Here is a 27,382-nt window from a genome sequence, read left to right as displayed (position 1 = left end):
CATGGATCTTGGGAAACAGTTTTTGTGATTTGCACTTATCGAAAATACACCATGAAAAATTCAATGGGAAACAGTAACTTAGCGGTCCCAGTTGTAACTTCTCACCTGAAGTAATCTGCGTACCTTCCAAGGTCAAACTTAAGTGGTCATATTTAATCTTGCAAGAACTGTGTGCAAATTCCTCAGAGGAGGGTAATGTTATAAGAAACACAAAAAGCAATTTTATGGTTGCACGCAATACCTATGTTACAGGGGACAGGGAATGACCATGTGCACAGTACGCACTGTTACAAGTTCATGGCTCAAGTGTGGATTAGGGGCTCTGTTAAGGTTATAGGGTGGACACCTACATTAATGCCATCTTAGCCAATGTTCGCTTTGAAAGAAAAAAGTGTATATTGTCCATTCTGTTAGCAAATTCTTTGGCAAAATCTAGCAACATTTTCTGGGGGATAGGAGGAGGGCAGAGGTGGGAGTGTGTTTTCTACCCTTCTGGGGATCATTTCTGATCTCCCCAAGGGAAGTGGGTTTTTGTCCACACTGCACACTGCACTCCACACTCCACCCAGCGGCGTAGTGTGGGTTGACAGCACCCCAGTCAAGGCAAGTATTGGCAGCGCAGTACACAATTTGCACCCCCAATTTAGCACCCCTAAGAATTTTGTGCATGGGGCAACCGCCCTTGTGTCTCCGTCCACGCTACGCCACTGACTCCACCCATGCCCCCAGGATTTTCTTTGCCATAACAACATCCAAATAAGTCAAAACAGTCTGTGGACATTATGTAACATAATCTAAGCCAATAGATCTAACCTTTGGATGGGACAAAGTGATAGAGTGGGAGATGGCTTGCACATTGGAGACGTTACAACAGCAGCCCCACGTAAATCTCCACGAAATGCCATAACTTTAAGAACAGCAAATGCAACTTAAAAAAAATGCCAACAGCCAATGGCTGAAGTGGCTCCACTAAAGCCCACTTTTGTTCTGTGTGTATGCATTTGTGTGTGTAGGTATTATGTATGGATGGATGGATGTATTGGTAACCTAACACGTCCAATAGATAGCTACAGCTGTGCTGAAGAGGCCTAAAAAAATAATCAACCTTGTATGTCCAAGGACAGGTGGAACTAAATTCCAAATCTCGCCAGACATGCCTACAGGCCCTGTAGCCAGACACTTGTTATTCCTCTTGCCTTCCACTGCTATGACATGCTAGGATCATACAAAGAATTGCTCCCTTACCCCTGGGGTGTTCATCAACACAGAGTTACAAAAATACTCCCTAACCTAGCACTGGCAAAGTCTCCGGGCTGCCTTCTTCCATCATCCCAGACATGCTTAGGACTGTGTGATATACAAATGTATCCTATAATAGCCGACTGACGGAACTAATAATGGACTGGCTATTTCATCCCCAATGTCACCCATTGTTGCAATTAAAGGGCTATAAAGCAATATTGGGCTTCCCCTTGTACTCCTTACTAGCATCCATGCTACTTAAATTGCTCAATGAAAGGGAGCAATAGCAACACAAAGAAGCAGACAATCATACACAGGCCTACATGCTAGAGTATACGTCATGGAGACACCCAAGTATACACACACACACAGATTTACACAACTGTAAACTCCTCTTTGTACCAAAATGCTCATACACATACTCATTCACACATGCTCACACAAGTACACTTGATGAGCAGACATAAGCGCATAAGGATGGGAATGCCTATTCACTCTAAATTCTGTATGCTTTATCACTTTGTGACTGGGCATTCAGTAATACACTGAATGTGGTTGAGTGTGCATAGGAGTAAGCTGAAGTAGGAGGACGTAGCAGTAGGTATGAGTAAGTAGGATTTGGTAGGTAGAGGAATTTGTAGGAGTACGAGAAAGAAGAAGTAGGAGCAGGAGTAGGTTCGCATAAGTAAGACTAGGTAGGACTAAGCAGAAGTAGGCAAAAGAAAGAATAGGAATAAGTAAAAGAAGGATTAAGGAAGAGTAGATGTAGTGTACGTAGGAGAAACAGCAGGATTAAGTGTAGGGTTAGGTGCAGGAGCAACAAGGGTTAGGTAGGAGCAAGTAGGACTAGGTAGTAAGATAATCAGCAAGTAAAAGCAAGAATACCAGTAGAATCAGGCAATAGTGGGTAAGAAAAAGTAGGGATAGGTGAAAGTAAGATAAGGCATAAGCAGGAGTAAACATAGATAAAAGGGATATGGGCTTGTGTAAGAGTAGCAATCCGTGTACGGGGAAAGTGGGAGTAAGAGCAGGAATGAGAAGGAGTAAAGTTCCGGCAAATAGGATTACAACGGAGTAAATTGAAGTAAGATTAGGAGTGGGTAGAAGTAAGAGTAGGAAGGAGTAGGAGTAAGACTAAGTAAACCGGATCCATAAACTCATAAGCAGGTAGGTGGGTGGCGTCATATGGCTCTGCACCGATGTTGTTCGGCTCCAGAAGCGAAGAATGGGGCCACATAAGTTCCTTTCTTTCCACGCCTTCAGATGCAAGTCCAAAGCTGCTCTCAATTCATCTTTGACAAGATTGTTCACAAAAACGTTTTCTTTAACCGGTGTGACATGGAATTTACCTCCCAAAACGACGGGGTTTCGATCTTGTAGGGACCAAACAAATGTCTGTGACCGGCCAGTACAAGGTGTGCCTTTGGTGCCTGGAGTCAGAACACGACACCAGGGCCTACGAAATCTTGGAGTCTGGTAAGACTCCACTTTATCCTTCTCTGACCAGATCAGAGCTCTCAGAGACACCTCATCCCGAATAATGCAAGAAAAACAGCGGTACAGGCGCTTGTAACATTCAGACTGGACCATTGCAATGTCCTCTATCTGGGGGCACCAAAGAGGAGCATTCATATGCTCCAACGGGTGCAAAAAGCAGCAGCTCGGATGCTTTTAAACATCCCTAGACTCTCTCCAACAGCTAGCGCACTTTGGAGGCTCTCCACTGGCTCCCTGTTGAGGAGAGGATCTCCTTCACAGCCCTATGGTATGTCCACAAAATACTGCTGGGCAAAAGGCCGAAATATCTCCGCCCCATGATACACTCCTACCAACCTATGTGCTGCCTGAGATCTGCTGGAACTGGTCTGGCCTGCATTCCTAAATTCAATAGGAAACGTTTGAGGTAGTTCGTTTAGGTACCTGGCAGCCAAGAGTTGGAATTCTCTACCTATATACCTAAGACATGAGATATCAGAAGCAGCTTTCAGGAAGCTACTTAAAATGTGGCTGTTCAGAAAAAATCTTGCTCCCTAAAGTGTTACTGTTCACTTGTGCTCAGTCATGATCTCAACCCCGAATGGAATTCAGAGCTGGGACACTCCGTTTGTAGTAACCATTGCGCTTTATAACCTGCCATAACATAACATGACTGCGTCCAGATGAAACCAAAGGCCATAGTGGACTGTGAGGTGAAACTGTACATTGCCAATCAACAGAAGTCTCCACACCATGACTGGTCAAACTCGAAAGGAAGGTCCGGTTTCCCAAAGTAATTTGTGCAGCAGATACTCCTGGCAGTCAAAGTCTTGGGTAGGTCAAAGAAAAGCACAATAAGTGTAAGTGGAAATCGACTCTTGAACCTTCTTTGGGTTCTGCACCGGCTTCAGTGCGGACTTCAGTTCTGACACCACTCCCTCAGCCAGTTTCTTTGACAGCGACACCACAGCAGAACCCCCCCCCCCCAGAAGTGGAGGAGCATCCGTCACCTATAGTAGTTTCCGACTCTAAGTTGACCTCGTCTCGACCTTGACAAAAGCTGCGTTTTGATCCCAATTGAGAGCAGCCTATAGCCAACCCTTCTGACTCTGGCACATAGTCTTTACCATGAGACAGAGGTCACACATTACACCAGCTCTTTGGTTCGGATTCAGACAATAACGACAACTATGATGAAGGAAACCAGTTCGTCACACAGTAGTAGGAGAACAATTGGTAGGAAAAACTTCAGGAGGCCAGTGGTCTAGACACATTCCCAGACACTGCATTTGTCTTTTCCCCTGGTCCTGCCACAGTGGGAAGTGCTTTTTAGCCATTGTCATGCAAAGGGTTGTGGGGTCCATGACCTGCAGCTCCCTACCATGGAACTAAAGACCAATCTCCTCATGGGCGATCTCTTTCCTGACCAGGTATCTACTGAATCTCTGCTGCCATTTAACAAAGTCTTTACAGATACACTCTTGGGCCCTTGGGCAAAACCATGTTTTGGGCCCCCAGTCAATAGATCGGTAGCTCCTCACCAGAGACCAGCACTGGATGACCCAGAATTCCTGACTCAACACCAGCAAAGTAAACCCAAAAGCCTTTCCCATCACCCCTCCTGACCACAAACCCAAATGCATACAGGCTTTTGGCAAGCATGTTCTCTTCTACCAGCCTTGCCCTACATTCTGTCCACACCAGCTGCCTCCTGAGCCACTACACCCATGCACTGCAGGATACAGTTGGACAATTCTTACCAGCAGTGCTGGACAACTTAAGGTGTCTTTAGCCCAAATCATCCAGGATGGTTCAGATGCTGAAAAATTTGTTATTTGGTCAGGCCTGAACATAACAGATTACTTGGGTTGGGCAATCGCAAAGAGTGTGGTGCTTAAACGTGTCGTCTGGGCAAGGTCCATGGGCTTTTCGGGCATCCTTGATGGACATGCTATTTAATGGCTCTTGCCTCTTCGGTGAGAAAGCAGACTCTGCACTGGGACAATTGAAATAAAGTTGTAACACACAGCATACCTTGGTGTATCCATACCAGGCACTTTCTCCAACAGTTCTGCCTCTTTCGGGGATATGTCAGAGGTTTTCAATATCGTCAGCACCAGATCCCGCCATCAGCACAATAAACTCAGCCGTTTCATGGATGATAATGAAGCTCCCAGAGACAATGTTCAGGGTATCAGGGACACCGTGCAGCTCAGACTACCCCCTCTCCATCTGCAACCACAACTGTTAAAGCAATTTAGTGTGTCATTTTCAACACATACCCACCTCGCAGGAGGCAATATCCTATATTTTCTCCAAGTGTGTCGAGACATCACTTTCGACAAATGGGTCCTCCAAATTGGCTAATGGGGGTATGCCCTTCTATTTCTTTCGACCCCACCACATCTTCCACCCCCATCTGCACAGCTGATGGAGGACCACATGTCCATTTTGAAGCATTAAGCGCTGGCCATTTTGGCCAAATGAGCCATAGAGAAGATTCTAGCCTTGAAGCATTAACTGGCTGTTACTCCTTCTACTTCAATGTGCGAAGGACTGAGGCTGTCTTCATATTTTAGATTTTGGCCCTCTAAATGTCTTTCTGCAGATGGACAAATTCAAGATGCTCACACTGGCCCGGGTTTTGTCTGCCTTGGGTTCTGGAGAGTGGATCATTGCTTTGGACTTGCTGGATGCCTATTTCCAAATTCCTGTCCTGCAAGCCCACAGGCTTTATCTATGGTTCATGATTGACCAGGAGCGTTTTCAGTTTACATTGCTCCCTTTTGGCCTTACTATTGCCCCTAGGTTTTCACGAAAATGAGGATGGTGGTCGCAGCCCACTTTTGGTGGTCAGGTGTGCCCATCTTGAAAGCGGGATTTCAACAGGCAGTCACAGACCACCTCCAGAGGATGGCAAACCTTCAAACTTCATTAGAGTACACTGTAAACGTGCCAAAGCCACGCCCGACTCCTTCGCAGATGCTCCCCGTTTATCATGGCCATCCTGGATACTGTGCAGTTTGGTGCCTTCTGCAGAGCGGACAGTCCAAGACATTTGGGCTATGATCCAGACGATTCGCAGTGAGGGTTACGTTGAGGCTAAGGAGACTATTGGCCTCCTGCACTCTAGTTCTGCAATTGGATTTGAAGGCCCAGTGGGCCCAGCATTAGGGCAACCAATCAAATCCCATTCAGGTTTCGGAGGGGACTGCAAAACATCTGCAGTGGTGGCTGCTGAACCACTGTTGAGTAAATGGTGGACTCTTTTTCTTACACCAATCCAGAGCGGATGGAGGTCACAGATGCATCTCTATTTGGCCAGGGCGGCCATTTGGGAGAGGTGGAGATCAGAGGAGTCTGGTCTCCAGTGGAAAGCCTACCCCACATCAGTTTCTTGGGAGTTGAGGGTGACCCACATGGCTTTGAAGGTCTTCCTATCAACTATCAAAGGGAGGTTAATACAGGTCCTCATGGGCAACACCACCATGATGTGGTACCGCAAGAAGGAGGGCGGAGTGAGGTCTTTGTCCCTGTGCCAGTAGTCTCTACGCAGCTGGAAGTGGCGGACTCATCAGGACAATTCACTGGTCAGGAAGGACCTGGCTGGAACTCTAAACACCAGGGTAGATTAGCGGAATCTTCTATGCCTAGGAGATCACAAATGGCAGTTACAGCCAGCGGTGGTGCAGGGCATTTTCCAGCAATGGGGAGAACACTGGATTGATCTTTTTTCAATCACAGGGTATGCACAATGTCTGCGCTTTTGCACGCTAGAGTTCCCAATCCAACTCTCTCTGGGAGGCTATCTAGAGTTGAGCTCTGGATTCCTGTATGACTTCCTACCTAACAAGTTTTGAAGAAGATCAAGACTGACCAGGCCCAAGTCATCCTAGAGGCTCTAGTCAGGATGGCATGGTACATAGAACATCTGGTCATGAGCATCTATCCTCTGATCAAGATGCTGCTTCAGGAGTATCTACTGTTGCAGCAACTGAGCAGGGTCTTACACCTGCAACCCCGTAATCCGCACCTCCATGGATGGAGATTGAGTGGTAGCAGCTAATTTCCTTTGATCTTCCTCCAGAGGCCATTGATGTTATTCTGGCAGTCAGCCTCCTATTTATTAAATCAATATTAATGGGCGCTAGGACACGTTTGGGCTTGGTGGAGCACACCCGAGATAAACACGCCACAAGCTAACTTATCTGAAGTGTTGTTTATTTTGTCATTGGTCCTGCAACTACTTGTGCTGGGCACTGTTAAAGGCTAGTTGTTGGTTCTTTCTGCTTTTTTACAGTTGTCAGATTAGTCTTTTTTGATTAAATCAACTGTTGTGATGTGGTTCCTCAAAAGATTGCAACATGTTTCCACCAAAGCACTTTGAAATCCCAGAGTGGAACCTGGTCAGCACCGTCCTCATGTGTACCAGTTTTGAGTGACTGCACAGTTGTCCACTGTGACTGAATATTGAAAATGGTCTTTTTAATTGCATAACACCAGCTTTCCATGTGACGAGCATCAGGCAGTCTGAATCCATGAGCCTTGCACATAATCTTTTCCTAACAAACTGGTTTTAATGACATAAGTGACATTCCTGCCTTAAGTGCGAAAACCCTTTCATGCTGGACAGGCTATCACGTATTTGGTGGGTTACTGCACTGCATCGCCCCTCAAAAGAGGAGGAGAGACTGTATCGCTTGGATCCCAAGAAAGTCCCCAGTTTTTACATTGATTGCGCCAGGGACCAAAGAGTGGACGATCAGCTCTTTGTTGGCTTCTCAAGGGCAAAGAAGGATAAAGGGGAGCAGAAAAGAACTATCCCTTTATGTATAGTATTCTGCAATAAAATATGCTATGCTTTAGCAAAAACGCAGCCCCCACGAAAGGTTACGGGCTCATTCCACTAGAGCTGCTACTACTGCACTGAAAAGCAGGGGACCTCTTCTCGATATCCGTCAGGCTGCTAAATGTTTATTAGTGCACACGTTCATGAAACATTACTATATTGACAATAAAGTGCATAGGGATAGCATTTTGCCTATTCAGTCCTACAGAAGTTTTTTTGTCTAAGCCATTCCACAAACTCACCACTGGAGGAGGTACTGCTTTGGTATCTATTCACAAGGTGAGGAATTTACGGTTATATGTATCATTCAGAATTGAAAGTTACTTACCTTCTGTAACGCTCTTTCTAGTGGGCGTGAGATTGTGATCTGCTGTCTTTCTGCTTTTAAGACTCATTTGATAATGTCACTGGATTTACCATCCTTTACCTTAACACTTATAATTCCTTTAACCAATCTGCACCAAATTTGGCACACTCAATTATTGCATTTTGAAAGGCATCTCACCCATGGTACAACCTGGAGAACACTCCTTTCGAAGTCATTAAAGGTGCAAAAAAGTAATTTTTAATGGTTGTCAGTTTCAACCTTAACTACAGAAGCACAATTTTCATCAAAAATAAACATACACAAAGGTGCTATCTTCCTTGGTATTGTACCCCAGTAAGAGCAATCTCACATCATACAGATGCATACACCCCAGCACACAAAGTTCATTCCTGTAGCCCTGAGTGGTAAAACTGGGTTCAATAAACAACAAAAAAGTGCAAACAAATTAAACAGTAAATCCTCTTTGCGTGTGGAAAATGGATGTTCTGGAAGATGCGGAATTACATCCCGGGTTCCCTAGCTGTAGTGAACAGTCCTACTAAGTAAGTTAAAGAAGCCATGATGAGCTCATGTTAGCAAATTGATTTTAATATAGTAGGCTCTTCATAAACTCGACTTTCCATAGTTGAAAGTCAATAAAAGAGTAAGTTAGCCATTCAAAGGTTTAGGCCATCTACTATATCATGACAATAGGACAATACAAGTGAATTCTCAAAGGAAATTCACTAATATCATGAAAGAGGATTGTCAAATCAATTCAGATTAAACGCCTGAGCTGGATTTGAAACCAACAACTCATGCCAATATCTGAAGAGGAGTAAAAGTAGGTTTTATATGTTTTGGCACACTTGACTTGCAATAGCATGATCTGGTGAGTGGAAGTATGAATAATAAAAGGACAATGTGTTCTGATTACGCACACATTTTCTAGTTTTTTGGGTCATGCATGGTGGTCATACTTCAGGAAACCAAGCTGCAAAAGCCACTATTGCCACGTGGACTGATAATTGTGCATCCAAAGCTCACGTGCTACGTTAGACGAGTTCAGGCTCCTCAGAGACTATATGTTAATTCCACTTGACCAAAGAAACATCAGTGGCCGTCAGATAGGATGTGGCCCTTTCAGTATATAGTGCAGCCTCATGGGTTTAACTACATTCTTTCTACAAAGATTATTTTCTGACCACAACTGCTACAAAATGTGCAGCTTTAGCCCAAGCAGTTCAGCAAGGTCTGCATGGCTGAAACCTGGGCTAGTTCAGACTATCTACCTCCCTCCAATGGTTTTAAACTGTGAAGTCCTTTGTCCTAGTAGTTGAGAAAAAAAGGAGAGCAGGACAACAAAATAAGGAAAAGTCACTTTAATGTGATTCCGTCAGTCTTAGTCCATTTTCTTCTTCCATTTGGGCAACAATCCAGCCAGTGGCGAAAACATGTATTGCCACCACTAGGCCATGAAGTAGGTCGTTGACGCACATTTAAAGCGGTGGAGCTTACATGTGTACGAGGACCTCATTCAAATGGGAGGGGGGCTACATTCATTAGAAGTCACCATTCCTTAAGAGAATACCTTTTCTGGTTTTGCTATTTTAAAGTACGCATAAACGCAAAATCATGGAGTGCACTTGAACCAGATAATAACAAAAGCATGGTAATAAAAGGAGTTGAACAGTGACTAGATAGCAGCATCAACTTGTTATCCTGATTTAAAAGGGTAATTCTAAATCTAAAATGGTAGTCACAAGGTAGGCGCTTGCTTGAAACTGCAAGCGATTTCAGAGCTTTCTAACTGTGGCAAGTAAGAAATCCATGCTCACGAGAAGATGAGTACGTTTGTTCAATGAAAAATCTTTTTTCAAATTCTGCGGCAAAATACCAAAACTGCAGACAAACACGCTAATAAAAATATTATTTGAAAGCTGTGGTATCTGCTCATAAATTGGTGAAGGGCTTCATAGGTACTTCATTGGAGATGGCCTTTTGAAGGCAGATGGAAGCTACAATAAAAATATTTATCTGTTAAATTACCACACTAAGTTAATAACTATAAGGGGGCAAATGAGGTTGGTCCCTCATATTACATAGCTGGTGAAACAGTCAAGCATACAAATGCAAAGTCACAGAGTGTTACCTTAGAGCCATTGAGGACGTAACTGTCACCTTGTCTCTTGGCTGTTGTTAACAAGGACGCAGCATCACTACCGCTTCCTGTAAAGGGAAGGTTACAGGTGATCAGGTGTCGCAAAACAGCATCCACAACATAGAGGCGGACATTTATGACATTTTCTGGTCTTAAATTACACTATACATCCTAAAAGTTTGCCAGATCACCCGAATGCCATATCACCGATTTTTTATTTTCAGAACACAGAATGTCTTTTTTGGCATATCAATGCCTTTACTCCCCCCCCCCCTCCCAGATATAAATCGGTTTCTTTAATACTATACTTCCCGTCATGATATGATGTGCTTGTTTTTCTTTCTTTTGACCCGATTTGGTTTTGCTGTGAAAATCCAATTTCCTTTCTTTCTTTTTTAAAATCAGTCTGTGCAAAACCATATTATCTAAGCACATAATTTCCACTGAAACTGGACAAATTTGCAATTTCATTACAAGCCAGGAGGCTACATTATGCATTAATCTTTTAATGCAGTGTCACAAGCAGCCGCACTTACATCATAAAATAGAAAGATCTAGAATGCAGTGACAACACATGAACAACAAGCATTTACAATGCAACGGTTTCGCCTTTGCCAAAGTTAGAGCTATTGGCATTGTAAATGACAAATTTTTTATTTATGTGTTGGTTTTGAAAACAGATAAATAAATGGCATTGTCATTTACATTGCCAACAGCTTAATCTCTTGCAAATGTAAGACCTATTGTACCCTACTGGATTTCACTGAAGAAATTCAGAGTCTGGTCTGCAGGTGTCACGTGACAGACGGCCAATTGACAGCTGAGGGGGTTAAACCGTACTGGGGTGGCACATTAAGGCGACGCTTGCTGTCCGTGCTTGTGAGGAGGTAGTGCACCTGTTGAGGGAGAGAGAGTGTGTTTGCATATGTGCGTGCATGCATGTGTGTGTGTGTGAATAAGCACTTCCAAGATTTAGTGGGACTAGAGTTTTTATCTACAAATCATTGTTTTCAGCTGTGTTCTAATGGAATCAAAACAACACTACACCCCCCATAATGCATAGTGTGATCACATAAAAGTACAGAACTGGAAAGAGTGTCCATAATGACCAGCTAGACGGTTGTCACCCTAAGAAGGATGTGCTTCAGTCTCCAGTGCCACGGGCGAGTGGAAACACACACTGTGCTGGTGGAGAAGTAGAAGAAGTACAAGTGTCCATAGAAGAGAAGTAGAGGGGATGCACTCTGCACTCCCTATCCACTCTGCACTCCCTATCCACTCTGCACTCCCTATCCACTCTGCACTCCCTATCCACTCTGCACTCCCTATCCACTCTGCACTCCCTATCCACTCTGCACTCCCTATCCACTCTGCACTCCCTATCCACTCTGCACTCCCTATCCACTCTGCACTCCCTATCCACTCTGCACTCCCTATCCACTCTGCACTCCCTATCCACTCTGCACTCCCTATCCACTCTGCACTCCCTATCCACTCTGCACTCCCTATCCACTCTGCACTCCCTATCCACTCTGCACTCCCTATCCACTCTGCACTCCCTATCCACTCTGCACTCCCTATCCACTCTGCACTCCCTATCCACTCTGCACTCCCTATCCACTCTGCACTCCCTATCCACTCTGCACTCCCTATCCACTCTGCACTCCCTATCCACTCTGCACTCCCTATCCACTCTGCACTCCCTATCCACTCTGCACTCCCTATCCACTCTGCACTCCCTATCCACTCTGCACTCCCTATCCACTCTGCACTCCCTATCCACTCTGCACTCCCTATCCACTCTGCACTCCCTATCCACTCTGCACTCCCTATCCACTCTGCACTCCCTATCCACTCTGCACTCCCTATCCACTCTGCACTCCCTATCCACTCTGCACTCCCTATCCACTCTGCACTCCCTATCCACTCTGCACTCCCTATCCACTCTGCACTCCCTATCCACTCTGCACTCCCTATCCACTCTGCACTCCCTATCCACTCTGCACTCCCTATCCACTCTGCACTCCCTATCCACTCTGCACTCCCTATCCACTCTGCACTCCCTATCCACTCTGCACTCCCTATGCACTCTGCACTCCCTATGCACTCCCTATGCACTCCCTATGCACTCTCCACTCTGCACTCCCTATGCACTCTCCCTCTGCACTCCCTATGCACTCTCACCACTCCCTATGCACTCTCCACTCACCTATGCACTCTCCACTCTGCACTCCCTATGCACTCTCCACTCTGCACTCCCTATGCACTCTCCACTCTGCACTCCCTATGCACTCTCCACTCTGCACTCCTATGCACTCTCCACTCTGCACTCCCTATGCACTCTCCACTCTGCACTCCCTATGCACTCTCCACTCTGCACTCCCTATGCACTCTCCACTCCTCACTATGCACTCTCCACTCTCCACTCCCTATGCACTCTCCACTCCCTAGGCACTCTCCACTCCCTAGGCACTCTCCACTCCCTAGGCACTCTCCACTCCCTAGGCACTCTCCACTCTCTATGCACTCTCCACTCTGCACTCCCTATGCACTCTCCACTCTGCACTCCCTATGCACTCTCCACTCTGCACTCCCTATGCACTCTCCACTCTGCACTCCCTATGCACTCTCCACTCTGCACTCCCTATGCACTCTCCACTCTGCACTCCCTATGCACTCTGCACTCCCTATGCACTCTCCACTCTGCACTCCCTATGCACTCTGCACTCCCTATGCACTCTCCACTCCCTATGCACTCTGCACTCTCCACTCCCTATGCACTCTGCACTCTCCACTCCCTATGCACTCTCCACTCCCTATGCACTCTGCACTCCCTATCCACTCTGCACTCCCTATGCACTCTCCACTCTGCACTCCCTATGCACTCTGCACTCCCTATGCACTCTCCACTCTGCACTCCCTATGCACTCTCCACTCACTATGCACTCTCCACTCCCTATGCACTCTCCACTCCCTATGCACTCTCCACTCCCTATGCACTCTCCACTCCCCATGCACTCTCCACTCCCTATGCACTCTCCACTCCCCATGCACTCTCCACTCCCTATGCACTCTGCACTCTCCACTCCCTATGCACTCTGCACTCCCTATGCACTCTCCACTCTGCACTCCCTATGCACTCTCCACTCTGCACTCCCTATGCACTCTCCACTCCCTATGCACTCTGCACTCCCTATGCACTCTGCACTCCCTAAGCACTCTGCACTCTCCACTCCCTATGCACTCTCCACTCCCTATGCACTCTGCACTCCCTATGCACTCTGCACTCTCCACTCCCTATGCACTCTGCACTCTCCACTCCCTATGCACTCTGCACTCCCTAAGCACTCTGCACTCTCCACTCCCTATGCACTCTCCACTCCCTATGCACTCTCCACTCCCTATGCACTCTCCAGTCCCTATGCACTCTCCAGTCCCTATGCACTCTCCAGTCCCTATGCACTCTCCAGTCCCTATGCACTCTCCACTCTGCACTCCCTATGCACTCTCCACTCTCCACTCCCTATGCACTCTCCACTCTGCACTCCCTATGCACTCTCCACTCCCTATGCACTCTGCACTCCCTAAGCACTCTGCACTCTCCACTCCCTATGCACTCTCCACTCCCTATGCACTCTGCACTCCCTATGCACTCTGCACTCTCCACTCCCTATGCACTCTGCACTCTCCACTCCCTATGCACTCTGCACTCCCCACTCCCTATGCACTCTGCACTCTCCACTCCCTATGCACTCTCCACTCCCTATGCACTCTCCACTCCCTATGCACTCTCCAGTCCCTATGCACTCTCCAGTCCCTATGCACTCTCCAGTCCCTATGCACTCTCCAGTCCCTATGCACTCTCCAGTCCCTATGCACTCTCCAGTCCCTATGCACTCTCCACTCTGCACTCCCTATGCACTCTCCACTCCCTATGCACTCTGCACTCCCTATGCACTCTGCACTCTGCACTCCCTATGCACTCTGCACTCCCTATGCACTCTGCACTCTGCACTCCCTATGCACTCTCCACTCTGCACTCCCTATGCACTCTCCACTCTGCACTCCCTATGCACTCTCCACTCTGCACTCCCTATGCACTCTCCACTCTGCACTCCCTATGCACTCTCCACTCTGCACTCCCTATGCACTCTCCACTCTGCACTCCCTATGCACTCTCCACTCTGCACTCCCTATGCACTCTCCACTCTGCACTCCCTATGCACTCTCCACTCCCTATGCACTCTCCACTCTGCACTCCCTATGCACTCTGCACTCCCTATGCACTCTGCACTCCCTATGCACTCTGCACTCTCCACTCCCTATGCACTCTCCACTCCCTATGCACTCTCCACTCCCTATGCACTCTGCACTCCCTATGCACTCTGCACTCTCCACTCCCTATGCACTCTCCACTCCCTATGCACTCTCCACTCCCTATGCACTCTCCACTCCCTATGCACTCTCCACTCCCTATGCACTCTCCACTCTGCACTCCCTATGCACTCTCCACTCTGCACTCCCTATGCACTCTGCACTTCCTTTGCACTCTGCACTCCCTATGCACTCTCCACTCTCCACTCCCTATGCACTCTGCACTCTCCACTCCCTATGCACTCTCCACTCTCCACTCCCTATGCACTCTCCACTCTCCACTCCCTATGCACTCTCCACTCTCCACTCCCTATGCACTCTCCACTCTCCACTCCCTATGCACTCTCCACTCTCCACTCCCTATGCACTCTCCACTCTCCACTCCCTATGCACTCTCCACTCCCTATGCACTCTCCACTCCCTATGCACTCTCCACTCCCTATGCACTCTCCACTCCCTATGCACTCTCCACTCCCTATGCACTCTCCACTCCCTATGCACTCTCCACTCCCTATGCACTCTCCACTCCCCACTCCCCACTCCCTATGCACTCTGCAGTCCCTATGCACTCTCCACTCTGCACTCCCTATGCACTCTCCACTCCCTATGCACTCTGCACTCCCTATGCACTCTCCACTCTGCACTCCCTATGCACTCTCCACTCTGCACTCCCTATGCACTCTCCACTCCCTATGCACTCTCCACTCTGCACTCCCTATGCACTCTGCACTCCCTATGCACTCTCCACTCTGCACTCCCTATGCACTCTCCACTCCCTATGCACTCTCCACTCCCTATGCACTCTCCACTCCCTATGCACTCTCCACTCCCTATGCACTCTCCACTCCCTATGCACTCTCCACTCCCTATGCACTCTGCACTCCCTATCCACTCTGCACTCCCTATCCACTCTGCACTCCCTATCCACTCTGCACTCCCTATGCACTCTCCGCTCTCCACTCCCTATGCACTCTCCACTCTGCACTCCCTATGCACTCTCCACTCTGCACTCCCTATGCACTCTCCACTCTGCACTCCCTATGCACTCTCCACTCTGCACTCCCTATGCACTCTCCACTCTGCACTCCCTATGCACTCTCCACTCTGCACTCCCTATGCACTCTCCACTCACTATGCACTCTCCACTCTCCACTCCCTATGCACTCTCCACTCCCTATGCACTCTCCACTCCCTATGCGCTCTCCACTCCCTATGCGCTCTCCACTCCCTATGCGCTCTCCACTCCCTATGCACTCTCCACTCCCTATGCACTCTCCACTCCCTATGCACTCTCCACTCCCTATGCACTCTCCACTCCCTATGCACTCTCCACTCCCTATGCACTCTCCACTCTGCACTCTCTATGCACTCTCCACTCTCTATGCACTCTCCACTCCCTATGCACTCTCTATGCACTCTCCACTCTCTATGCACTCTGCACTCCCTATGCACTCTCCACTCCCTATGCACTCTCTATGCACTCTCCACTCTCCACTCTCTATGCACTCTGCACTCTCTATGCACTCTCCACTCTCCACTCTCTATGCACTCTCCACTCCCTATGCACTCTCCACTCCCTATGCACTCTCCACTCCCTATGCACTCTCCACTCCCTATGCACTCTCCACTCCCTATGCACTCTCCACTCCCTATGCACTCTCCACTCCCTATGCACTCTCCACTCCCTATGCACTCTCCACTCCCTATGCACTCTCCACTCTGCACTCTCTATGATGCTCTTCAGCGCTTTGCAGTGCGGTTAGGATATGAAGCGCTATATAAATTCAACTGTAATGCATTACGAAAAATGCCAAACCATGAAAAAACTCCCTGTTGCAAATCTTATGAGCAGTTTTACAAGTGTCTCACGAGGGGCACGAGATGCTTAGCCCATACGAGTCTATTAGGCACTCTCTATGCACTCTCCACTCTCTATGCACTCTCCACTCCCTATGCACTCTCCACTCCCTATGCACTCTCTATGCACTCTCCACTCTCCACTCTCTATGCACTCTGCACTCCCTATGCACTCTCCACTCCCTATGCACTCTCCACTCCCTATGCACTCTCCATTTATGGAGCTAGCCAATGGGAGGTGGGGGACGTTCCAATAGCCAATATGGTAAACAAAAGATTTCACCTGCGCGAACTGCTTGCGCAGATCGCCAGGTCGAAACCTAATAAAGGGCATGAGCAACAACAGAGCTGCTTCTTTTAAATGCGGCTCACAAGCAGATAAGTTACTCTTACTTGCTCTCTATATATATATTGTGCTGTTTGCTCTATATTGATTCCTTGTCATTGATTTCGTTTCACTATTGATTCATGCCATTGATTTGGACTGTGTTACCTCTAATCTGCTCTATTTTACTGCTAATTTCCTTGTTACAACGATCACCTTGCCGTTCCCTTTCCTCCCTCCCTCCAACTTCCAAATTTCGGTCGTCGATCCCACCCCCTCCACTAGCCTCCCCTCACCATCTGAGCTTCTATTTGGGCGGGCCCGCACTCTTTGTCATCCGCAGCGGTCAGTGGTTCATCTGACCCATTTCATCGTGTGCGGATCACAGACTTCCTCTGCTTTTATTTTCAAGTTAATTTTCCAATTATTTTTCAGTTTTCGGGACGCGCTCGCTTACCCCTCCTCGCGAGCGCGTCTCCCTTCTGACTACGAGGAATGGCCCTCGGCAGCGGTGGCGTCGCACCCCCTGCCTCCCTGGGTCCATTCCTCTAATCCTCCGGCAGCTGCTGGCTCGAGCACGTCAGTTGCAGCGCGCTAGCCAGCTGCTGCCGGAGATCACCGCATCCTATCAGCTGTTGGCCCTTAAAATCCTTTTAACCTCTTTTAGGCATATTCCAGCCTCCTTTTCAAGTTTGGATACGATAAACTACACCTAGGATCTGTTTGGCTTGAGACCAAACTACCCCCCCCCCTCCAATTATTTACCCAGTTCTTACCAGATAAAAAGTGGTGAAGATTTAGCAATTTATTATTTAAAGGAAAAATACTAAAAAATACTGGGGAAAAACACTTTATTTAAATAATAATACAAGGGGAGTTTAAATATATATAAATATTGTAATTTAAATAATCTAGTAGGATATTAATACCTACTTAACTTCTAAAACACCTTTGTCCCTGTTGGACAGGCCACATGAAGGGCTCGCTCCCTCCCCGCAGGACAGGGCCCGGGCCACCGCCAGCACCATTGCCCGCCCCAGCCGCCATCTTGGACACGGCACCACGCGGCCGCGCGGCCTCAGCCCGACCCCAACCCGGGCCTGGCCAGGCCCCGACATCCCGGCACCCCCCTCCACCCAGGAGGTGAACGGACCACTTGGCAGGTCAATGGGAGTACGAAGTGTCGATGGCTCTCCCCCGCCAGGTGCCGATCACCCCCAGCCTCCTCGGGCGCTGGCTCCACCCCCCTGCTGGGTGTCTGGACTCCCTCATCCCAGACCTCCCGACCTCCAAGAGCGAGGGTCCGGACATCAAAGGGCGCCAGACCTATAACTGAGGCAGCCCCAGGACAGGAAGGCAGTTGTATCCTGGAGTCGAGAGACACCGAGAAGAACTCATCCTTGACGGACTGTTGGCGCTGCCACAGCCCTGCCTTGTGAACTATTGTCCTGCCTGCTGGCGCTGCCGCGGCTCTGCAACCTTCATCCTCGTGGGACCTGCTGGCGCTGCCGCGGCCCTCTGCAACCTTCATCCTCGTTGGGACCTGCTGGCGCTGCCGCGGCCCGTAGTAACCTCCATCCTCGTGGGACCTGCTGGCGCTGCCGCGGCCCGTTGCAACCTGCATTCTCGTGGGACCTGCTGGCGCTGCCGCGGCCCGTTGTAACCTTCATCCTCGTTGGGACCTGCTGGCGCTGCCGCGGCCCGTTGCTACCTACGACCTCTTCGGGACCTGCCGGCGCTGCCGCGGTCCGACCCATCCGAACACCGAGCTCGAGGATTGTGAGCTATCACCGGTACACCTCAGTACCCGTAGGTACCAAGACTGTCCCGCTACCCCCTTCCCTTACTAGAGACTAGAATTGAGAGGATCATCGTGTCCTGATCGCCTTGTATCGCACCACTCTACTACCAGAAGTGCCTATAAAAGGTGTTACCCTGATCTTTGTGTGGTGTCCATCTGTGGGGGGGAAGTTACCTGTCTGTGCGATCACTGTGCTCGGCCGACCCTCCAGGTCTCCGTCTAACATTGGTGGCTAGCGGCGCGATCCGAACCAACGCGTACCGTACAGACAGTAACTCACCCTACGACTAAAACCACAATGACGACCAAAGAGAGCGGATCGGCGGAGAAGTTCCAGATGGAAAAGCTGGAAGAATACAACCACCGAGAGCTCAAACAATTTTGCATGGACTTAGGCATTGCTACCACCGGGCTAAGCACAAAAGAAGACTTCAAAAACGCCCTAGAGGCCTGGGCAGAGACAAATACCGCAACCCCCCGGGACCCCGCAGCCCCGGAAGTCAACACCACCCGGACGGAGGAACGGAGAACAGGCCCTTCCCGTGAAGAGATCCAAGAGCGGGAAAAAAATAGATTACACGAGTTAGACTTGGCACGACTCAGATTAGACGGAGAATTGAAACTGGCGGAACAAAAAATAAACTTAGAACACTTACGGCTCAGAGAAGAGCGAGAGGAAAAACAGAGACAGAGAGACCTCGAAGAAAAAAGACTGGCATACGAGCACGAGTGCAAACTGGCGGAGATAGAAATACGCAAACTGAACAAAAACCTAGGGGTGCCCGAGCAACCGCACTCCCCGGGTCCTACCGAGCAGAAGGTCCACATCCCCAAGGATGTGGTCCGAGAATATCACCGGAATGACGACATACAGCAGTGGTTCAAGGCCTATGAGATTGCCATGACCGCCCACCGGGTCGCTCGAAGTGACTGGGGAGCCGGTCTATGGGGGAGATTCGTCAACGAGGGTCGTGATGCCCTGCTGCAGCTTCCGGACCATCAAATGACGTCCTATGACCACATGAAGGCCGCCCTCCTCAGTCGATATGGACTTACACCCGAAATGTACCGCCAGAGGTTCCGCAACTGCACCCGGATCCCAGGTACGACGTGGTTGGAATACGTGAACTATTTCAGCCGAGCCTTCGAGGGGTGGATCAAGGGTAACAACGTAACCACTTACGAACAACTCTTCAATATCATTGTGTGGGAGCACCTCTCCAACAACTGCTTCGTCGAGCTCAGGCAGCACCTCCTCGACAGTAAATTGACTGAACCCCGGCAGCTCGCCACCGAGGCTGACCGGTGGGAGAGCACCCGAGTGGCCCGGAGTGGGCCGAATGAGCAGAACAGAACCAACCAAGGTCATCATCGTCCCCGAGGAGGAGGAGGAGGCCCGGGCCGGGGCAGAGACGCCGTCCCGGCCACACCCACTAACGCCACCCCGGCCCCAGCAGGCCGGGGAAACCCCCCGATGCGCCCGGGGTTCCGAGCTAACGTGACGTGTCATCGATGCCAGCGAGTCGGCCACTATGCCAGTGACCCGACCTGCCCGAAGAACCAGGCCCCCGGGCCCCGCCAGATGGCGGCCGCCGCCCTGGGAGAAGAACAAGTCTCCGAAGACACGGAAACCTATGAGTCGGAGCAGTTCGAGTGGGAACCCGCCGCCATGACCCTGGCATGCCTAGGAGGAAGAGACATGGTCCCGCGGACTCCCCTGCCCGCCAACACTCGGAAGTACAGCCAATGGGTGAGCATCAATGGGCGCAAGGCCGAGGCCCTGCGTGACACCGGGGCCAGTGTGACGGCCGTCCGCTGTCACCTGGTGACCCCAGAACAAATCCTACCAAACGTACTTTGCCCCGTCCGATCGGCAGATAACTCGGAGAGCCTGTGTCGGATGGCCTGCGTCCCCTTCGAATGGGGAGGAGTGTCCGGCATGCTGAAAGTAACTGTCCGTGACGATGCCCCCGTAGACTGCCTCCTGGGGAACGATCTCGAGAGCTCCCCGTGGGCCGCTGTGGAAAGAAGAGAGCATCTGGGGATGTTGGGTCTCCCGGACTGGGCGTGCGTAACCACCCGGTCCATGGCCACCCGCACCATCCCTAGACCAGAAGAACCAGAATGGGCAGCACCTCCGCCCTCGATCACTTCAGAAGAAGACTTCCTCCAGACCGACCACCCGGACCCCACCCCAGAGGGGTCCACACAGCCCCCCGAGCTTCCCGACCTGGCTCAGTGGCGCCAAGAAGGGGGGCCCACCCAGGAACAATTCCGGCAGGAGCAAAAGACCTGCCCCTCCCTCGAGGGATTGCGACAGCAAGCGCTCGCCCAGAGCCAAGGAGACACCACCGGGGCCCACTGGGTTTATTGGGACAATGACCTCTTGTACAGCGAACAGAAAATCGCAGAACTGGGGGCCGGGCGAGTGCTGGTGGTGCCCCTCCACTTCAGAGACTTCCTGTTGAACCTAGCCCATGATGTCCCCCTGGCCGGGCACCTGGGCCAAGACAAGACCTACCACCGCCTGGTGACTCACTTTTTTTGGCCCAAAATGAGAAATGACGTATCCAACCATTGCCGGTCCTGTCCGACCTGCCAGGCCAGCGGGAAGAGCGGCCGCAAACTCAAGGCACCCTTACAACCATTCCCCGTGGTGACCACCCCGTTCGAAAGGGTGGGAATAGACATTGTGGGGCCCCTGGACCCCCGAACAGCACAGGGACATCGCTTCATCCTGGTCCTGGTGGACCACGCTACCCGCTATCCTGAGGCGGTCCCCCTTCGTACTATAACAGCCCCAGTAGTGGGTCGAGCCTTGATGGGGATCTTCTCTCGAGTGGGCTTCCCCCGGGAAGTCGTCAGCGACAGGGGTACGAACTTTATTTCAAAATATATGAAATCCCTATGGCAACAGTGCGGAGTCACTTACCGCTTCACCACCCCCTATCACCCCCAGGGGAACGGACTAGTCGAGCGGTTCAACCGCACCCTCAAGGGGATGATCATGGGGCTGGAAGAACCCCTACGCCGCCAGTGGGACGTGCTACTACCGTGCCTCCTCTTCGCCTACCGAGAAGTCCCCCAGAAGTCCCTCGGCTTCAGCCCCTTCGAACTCCTGTACGGACACCCCGTTCGCGGGCCTCTCAGCCTAGTGAAGGAGGAATGGGAGATGGCCCCCCTAAAGACCCCCCCGGACGTCTACAAATACCTCTTGACCCTCCGCAATCAGACCCGGAAATTCAGGGAAATCGCTAAAGCCAATCTAGAGGCCAGTCAAGAGGACATGAAGAAGTGGTACGACCAACATGCCTCCTCCCTCGAGTTTGAACCGGGTCAGCAGGTATGGGTGATGTCCCCCATCGAACCGTGTGCCTTGCAAGACAAATGGACGGGGCCCTTCAAGGTGATCGAGCGCAAGAGTCCCGTCACCTATCTCATCGACCTGGAGTCCCCCCGGAACCCCCTCCGGGTCCTCCATGCCAACAGGCTCAAACCCCACTTCATGCGCTCGGAACTCAGCCTGCTGATGGCTACCGACAGTGGTACGGAAGGAGACTCCGAGCCCCTCCCTGACCTGCTGAGGACTCGGGAAAGGGATGGCTCGGTGGACGGGGTCCGACTCTCCGAGGCCCTGACCCCAGAGCAGCGTCAAGATTGCCGGGCCCTCCTGCTGCCGTTCGCAAACCTGTTCTCCCTCGCACCCGGAGTCACCTCCTGGTGCCTGCACGACGTGGACACGGGGGACAGTCCTCCTGTCCGACACCGGGCGTACCGAGTACCGGATCGGGTACGTACATGCATCCAAGAAGAAGTCTCCAAGATGCTCGCCCTCGGGGTCATCGAGCCTTCGGACAGTCCCTGGGCCAGCCCGGTCGTCCTGGTCCCCAAGGCCGCGGCACCGGGCACCACACCTGAGCTCCGATTCTGCATCGACTATCGGGGGCTGAACGCGGTCACCCGAACCGACGCTCACCCTATCCCCCGCGCAGATGAACTGGTCGACCGCCTGGGGGCAGCCCGCTACCTAAGCATCTTTGACCTGACAGCGGGCTACTGGCAGATCGGCCTCACCCCCGGGGCCCAAGAACGTTCCGCTTTCTCCACCCCGGACGGACACTACCACTTCAGAGTGATGCCCTTCGGCATGAAGAACGCTCCAGCCACCTTTCAAAGACTGGTGAACCAGGTATTGGCGGGCCTCGAAGAGTTCAGCGCCGCCTACCTGGACGACATCGCGGTATACAGCCGCCACTGGGCAGACCACCTCCACCACCTCCGAGAGGTCCTGCAGGCCCTCCAACAGGCCGGCCTCACCATAAAAGCCAGCAAGTGCCAAATCGGCCAGGGGTCCGTAACGTACCTCGGACACCAAGTGGGGAGCGGTCTGGTGGCTCCCCTCCAACTCAAGGTAGCTGCCATCCAGTCCTGGCAACCCCCCGAGACACAAACAGAGGTCCGAGCCTTCCTGGGGCTCACCGGATACTACCGGCGGTTTGTGAGGGACTATGGCAGCATTGTGGGGCCCCTCACGGAACTCACGTCCAAGAACAGCCCAAAGAGAGTCAACTGGACGCCCGACTGTCAAGCAGCCTTCGAGACGCTGAAGGCCGCCATGTGCACCGCTCCTGTACTCCAGGCCCCCGACTACAGCCGCGAGTTCATCGTGCAGACCGATGCCTCCGACCATGGGGTTGGGGCCGTCCTCTCCCAACTGAACACCGAAGGGGTGGACCAACCAGTGGCCTTCATCAGCAGACGCCTACTGCCCCGAGAACAGCGCTGGAGCACCATTGAGCGAGAGGCCTTCGCTGTGGTATGGGCCCTCAAGAAGCTCCGGCCGTACCTCTTCGGAACCCATTTCCGGGTACAGACGGACCATCGGCCCCTGCAATGGCTCATGCAGATGCGGGGGGAGAACCCCAAACTATTGCGATGGTCCATCTCCCTGCAGGGAATGGACTTCACTGTGGAGCATCGCCCTGGTCAAGACCACGCCAACGCGGACGGCCTGTCCCGCTTTTTCCGCCTCGACGAGGAAAGTCCCCAAGAAGATGGGTGACTCTCCCCGCCTTCAGCTGGGGGGGACGCATGTTGGACAGGCCACATGAAGGGCTCGCTCCCTCCCCGCAGGACAGGGCCCGGGCCACCGTCAGCACCATTGCCCGGCCCAGCCGCCATCTTGGACACGGCACCACGCGGCCGCGCGGCCTCAGCCCGACCCCAACCCCGGGCCTGGCCAGGCCCCGACATCCCGGCACCCCCCTCCACCCAGGAGGTGAACGGACCACTTGGCAGGTCAATGGGAGTACGAAGTGTCGATGGCTCTCCCCCGCCAGGTGCCGATCACCCCCAGCCTCCTCGGGCGCTGGCTCCACCCCCCTGCTGGGTGTCTGGACTCCCTCATCCCAGACCTCCCGACCTCCAAGAGCGAGGGTCCGGACATCAAAGGGCGCCAGACCTATAACTGAGGCAGCCCCAGGACAGGAAGGCAGTTGTATCCTGGAGTCGAGAGACACCGAGAAGAACTCATCCTTGACGGACTGTTGGCGCTGCCACAGCCCTGCCTTGTGAACTATTGTCCTGCCTGCTGGCGCTGCCGCGGCTCTGCAACCTTCATCCTCGTGGGACCTGCTGGCGCTGCCGCGGCCCTCTGCAACCTTCATCCTCGTTGGGACCTGCTGGCGCTGCCGCGGCCCGTAGTAACCTCCATCCTCGTGGGACCTGCTGGCGCTGCCGCGGCCCGTTGCAACCTGCATTCTCGTGGGACCTGCTGGCGCTGCCGCGGCCCGTTGTAACCTTCATCCTCGTTGGGACCTGCTGGCGCTGCCGCGGCCCGTTGCTACCTACGACCTCTTCGGGACCTGCCGGCGCTGCCGCGGTCCGACCCATCCGAACACCGAGCTCGAGGATTGTGAGCTATCACCGGTACACCTCAGTACCCGTAGGTACCAAGACTGTCCCGCTACCCCCTTCCCTTACTAGAGACTAGAATTGAGAGGATCATCGTGTCCTGATCGCCTTGTATCGCACCACTCTACTACCAGAAGTGCCTATAAAAGGTGTTACCCTGATCTTTGTGTGGTGTCCATCTGTGGGGGGGAAGTTACCTGTCTGTGCGATCACTGTGCTCGGCCGACCCTCCAGGTCTCCGTCTAACAGTCCCACTAGTATAATACCGGTCATGTCTGACATGGAATCAGACGATGCTATCGCCAGTTCCCCCTAATCATACAAATGACTCTTTCAAAATCTTCCTGCAAAAGGAGAGGAGGTCCTGCATGATGGACATGCTCAAGGAGGTTATGTCATCTAAAGGACCCCTTCTTTATGATCATCATGACACCCCTTTTCGTGATCTTCAACTCTTACATTCCAATTGCAGTATGAAGTCTAAACACTGCGAAGGCACTACGGGAGATCGTGGAACCTCAATTGACAAGGGAGGTCATAGCACCTCATTTTCGTTAGGAGGCCCCCGCGCCTCAAAAGATACAGGTGTCCCTCGCAACACAAATTTGACGGGTGTCCCTAGCGACACAAATCTCAATAGTGCCCATGATGATGCAGGTACAGACTCTGATGAAGAATAAGTCTTCAACAATCCATATGATGAATTTGTCCTCAATTTGGACGATCAAGACCTCAATGATCTAGACTTTACCAGTTTGAGCTTGACTCTTCTCCCTCCGCGAAGGATGCTATCCTCGACCCCCTGGGTGCTGAAAGGTTTTCTCCCTTCAACATCTCCCACCCCAATAGTTCCAAATGGTTCCCCCAAGATCATGTCTCCAAGTTCATCACCAGATGGATCAGAAACTCTCTTGAGAGAGAAACTCGGAACACCCTCAGGTTTGAATGCCCGAGACCCTCTATTGAAGACAAGGTCTGTCAGACCCCTAATCTCGACCCTGACCTTATCAAATTTTTGTTTAAACTAGGTAAAGACCCTAGGAAGGGCCTCGAGAGAGCACTTAAAAACTGCCAAGATAGTCTCCTCGACATTCTCTGCCCCCTTACCAAAATTCTAGACTTGGCCGAAGACTCTTATATCTCCAACTCCCCTCTTGATACCAACCTGATTAGAGGCTGGAGCCAAAGGGCAATTGTCTTATTTGGCAATGCTAACTCTTCCCTAAATATTGAAAGGAGGAAGACCAACCTCAATAAAATAACTCCAAAACTGGGAGACCTGGCTGAAAAGGAGCCTTCACAAAACCCCAGAGGCCTCCTCTTCGGAGAGGACATGATTAAATCTATTGGGAAGTATGTTTCCACCTTTACTGCCTTAGATAAGGCCCAGAGCAACATGAGGTGTGTCTTCAATAGCAATGTTTTTGGTCAGGCTGGAAGAGGGGGCCGTTCTTCCGGCCGTGGCTACTACCGGCCCTTCACATTCTCGAGAGGCACAGGAGCTTCAGGCAGAGGTTTCTACCCATCCAACCGCCAGTTCTACACTCAAAGAGGAAGAGGTTCCCGCAACAGAGGTTTCTCCTCCCGTGGAACTTCCAACACCAACCCTCCAAGTAAGTCACTCTCTCTCTCCTTCCCCTCCCAAGGTCGGGGGACGACTCAAAACACTTTTACCATGCTTGGAAATCTTTAACTCAAGACCCGTGGGTTCTCGAGACAATTCAGGGTTTCAAAATAGACTCTGTAGATCTCCCCTGTCAATTACACACTCCCAAACCTTTGATTCTTTCTCCAGAACATCAACAGATTGTCAAGGAGAAAATCTCCTCTATGCTTCAAAAAGGCGCTATTATCGAAGTCCCATGGTCCCTAAAGAGGTTCGTCAGCACTCTCTTCTCGGCTCAAAAGAAGGAAAAAGGATGGAGACCAGTTATAAACCTACAAGAAGTAAATAAGTACCTAGTATACAGACACTTCAAAATGGAAGGCATTCACCTCCTCAGAGACCTCCTTCTTCAGGGAGACTGGCTGGTCAAGCTAGATCTAAAAGACGCCTATTTTACCATCCCTATTGCAGAAGAGCACCAGCCCTTCCTTTCAATTCATCTGGGACAATCACCTCTTTCAATTTCAAGCCCTCCCTTTCGGGGCTTTCATCCGCCCCTTGGTGTTTCACCAAGATCATGAGAACTATTGTCTCTCTCCTGAGAGAAAGAGGAATACGTCTAATCATCTATCTAGACTGGGAATGAAGTTGGGACATGATAAGGATATCATGGCCCAACTTCACTCCCAGCTTTTGGAAGATCTCAAGACCACCATGAATCTCATAGAGTCTCAGTTTCATTATAAATCCTTACCCCCTCGAAATCTCTAGAATTCCTCGGATTTACTGTAGACACCTCAAAATGTCTTCTTCTTCCCAACAAGAAGATCGCCAAGATTCGGAAAGAAATCAGGTTTGTTCTAAAACAGCAATCTCTTACTCTTCGGGAATTAGCCAGACCTCTGGGCTTACTCGTTTTCATAAACTTTTATTCGATTATAGAATCATATAATCATAAAAAGTACAATTTTTTAACTTAAATCAAAAAATAAAAACAGTATGCAGATAAGATCACAAAGATAGAGTTTTCGGGATGGTAATATAGTCTCTCTAAATTGAAATTAATACAAGTTTAGTTAGAAACTTTGCGACGTGTTAGTATAACTACTTTGAGAAAGGTCGCTATCAGTTTCGCTTCTTGTGGGGATTTCGGGGATTGTAAATGGGAAAGTGCTGGGTACGATTGTCTAAGTCCATTGGATCGGAGGATAGGAATGATCCATGTTTTTCTTGCTGATCTGTAATATTTGCAAAAAGGACTACATGAATCGTGGATTGTGCAGAAACTCCATCGCAGGGACAACTCATCAGATTACGGGACCAGTTCTTCGTTTCCGGAAATGAGACCAGTCGGTAAAAAAGGTCAAACCGGAGACTTGTAATTAGGAGCTTTTCATAGTTCGATAACAGATATGTCAAATGGGGCTGAATGAGTTTCCCTGTCTGCAGTTTACAGATTTTTTCATTTTGT

General features: G+C 50.7%; 1 protein-coding gene across 1 annotated transcript in view; it reads right to left on the bottom strand.

Moving 5' to 3' along the window:
* ACAD8 (acyl-CoA dehydrogenase family member 8) overlaps window positions 1–27,382 on the bottom strand; it is a 265,843-nt gene that overhangs the window by 78,200 nt on the left and 160,261 nt on the right. Inside the window, exon 5 of the mRNA XM_078681817.1 lies at window positions 10,027–10,103. Within this exon, the coding sequence (XP_078537943.1) occupies window positions 10,027–10,103 (77 nt within the window). The remainder of the gene's footprint in view (window positions 1–10,026; window positions 10,104–27,382) is intronic.

This window comes from Lissotriton helveticus, chromosome 3_1, assembly GCF_964261635.1.
Source record: "Lissotriton helveticus chromosome 3_1, aLisHel1.1, whole genome shotgun sequence".
NCBI classification, from domain to species: domain Eukaryota; kingdom Metazoa; phylum Chordata; class Amphibia; order Caudata; family Salamandridae; genus Lissotriton; species Lissotriton helveticus.
The sequence above is the reverse complement of the archived record's forward strand: the minus strand, read 5'-3'. Positions and strand labels throughout refer to the sequence as shown.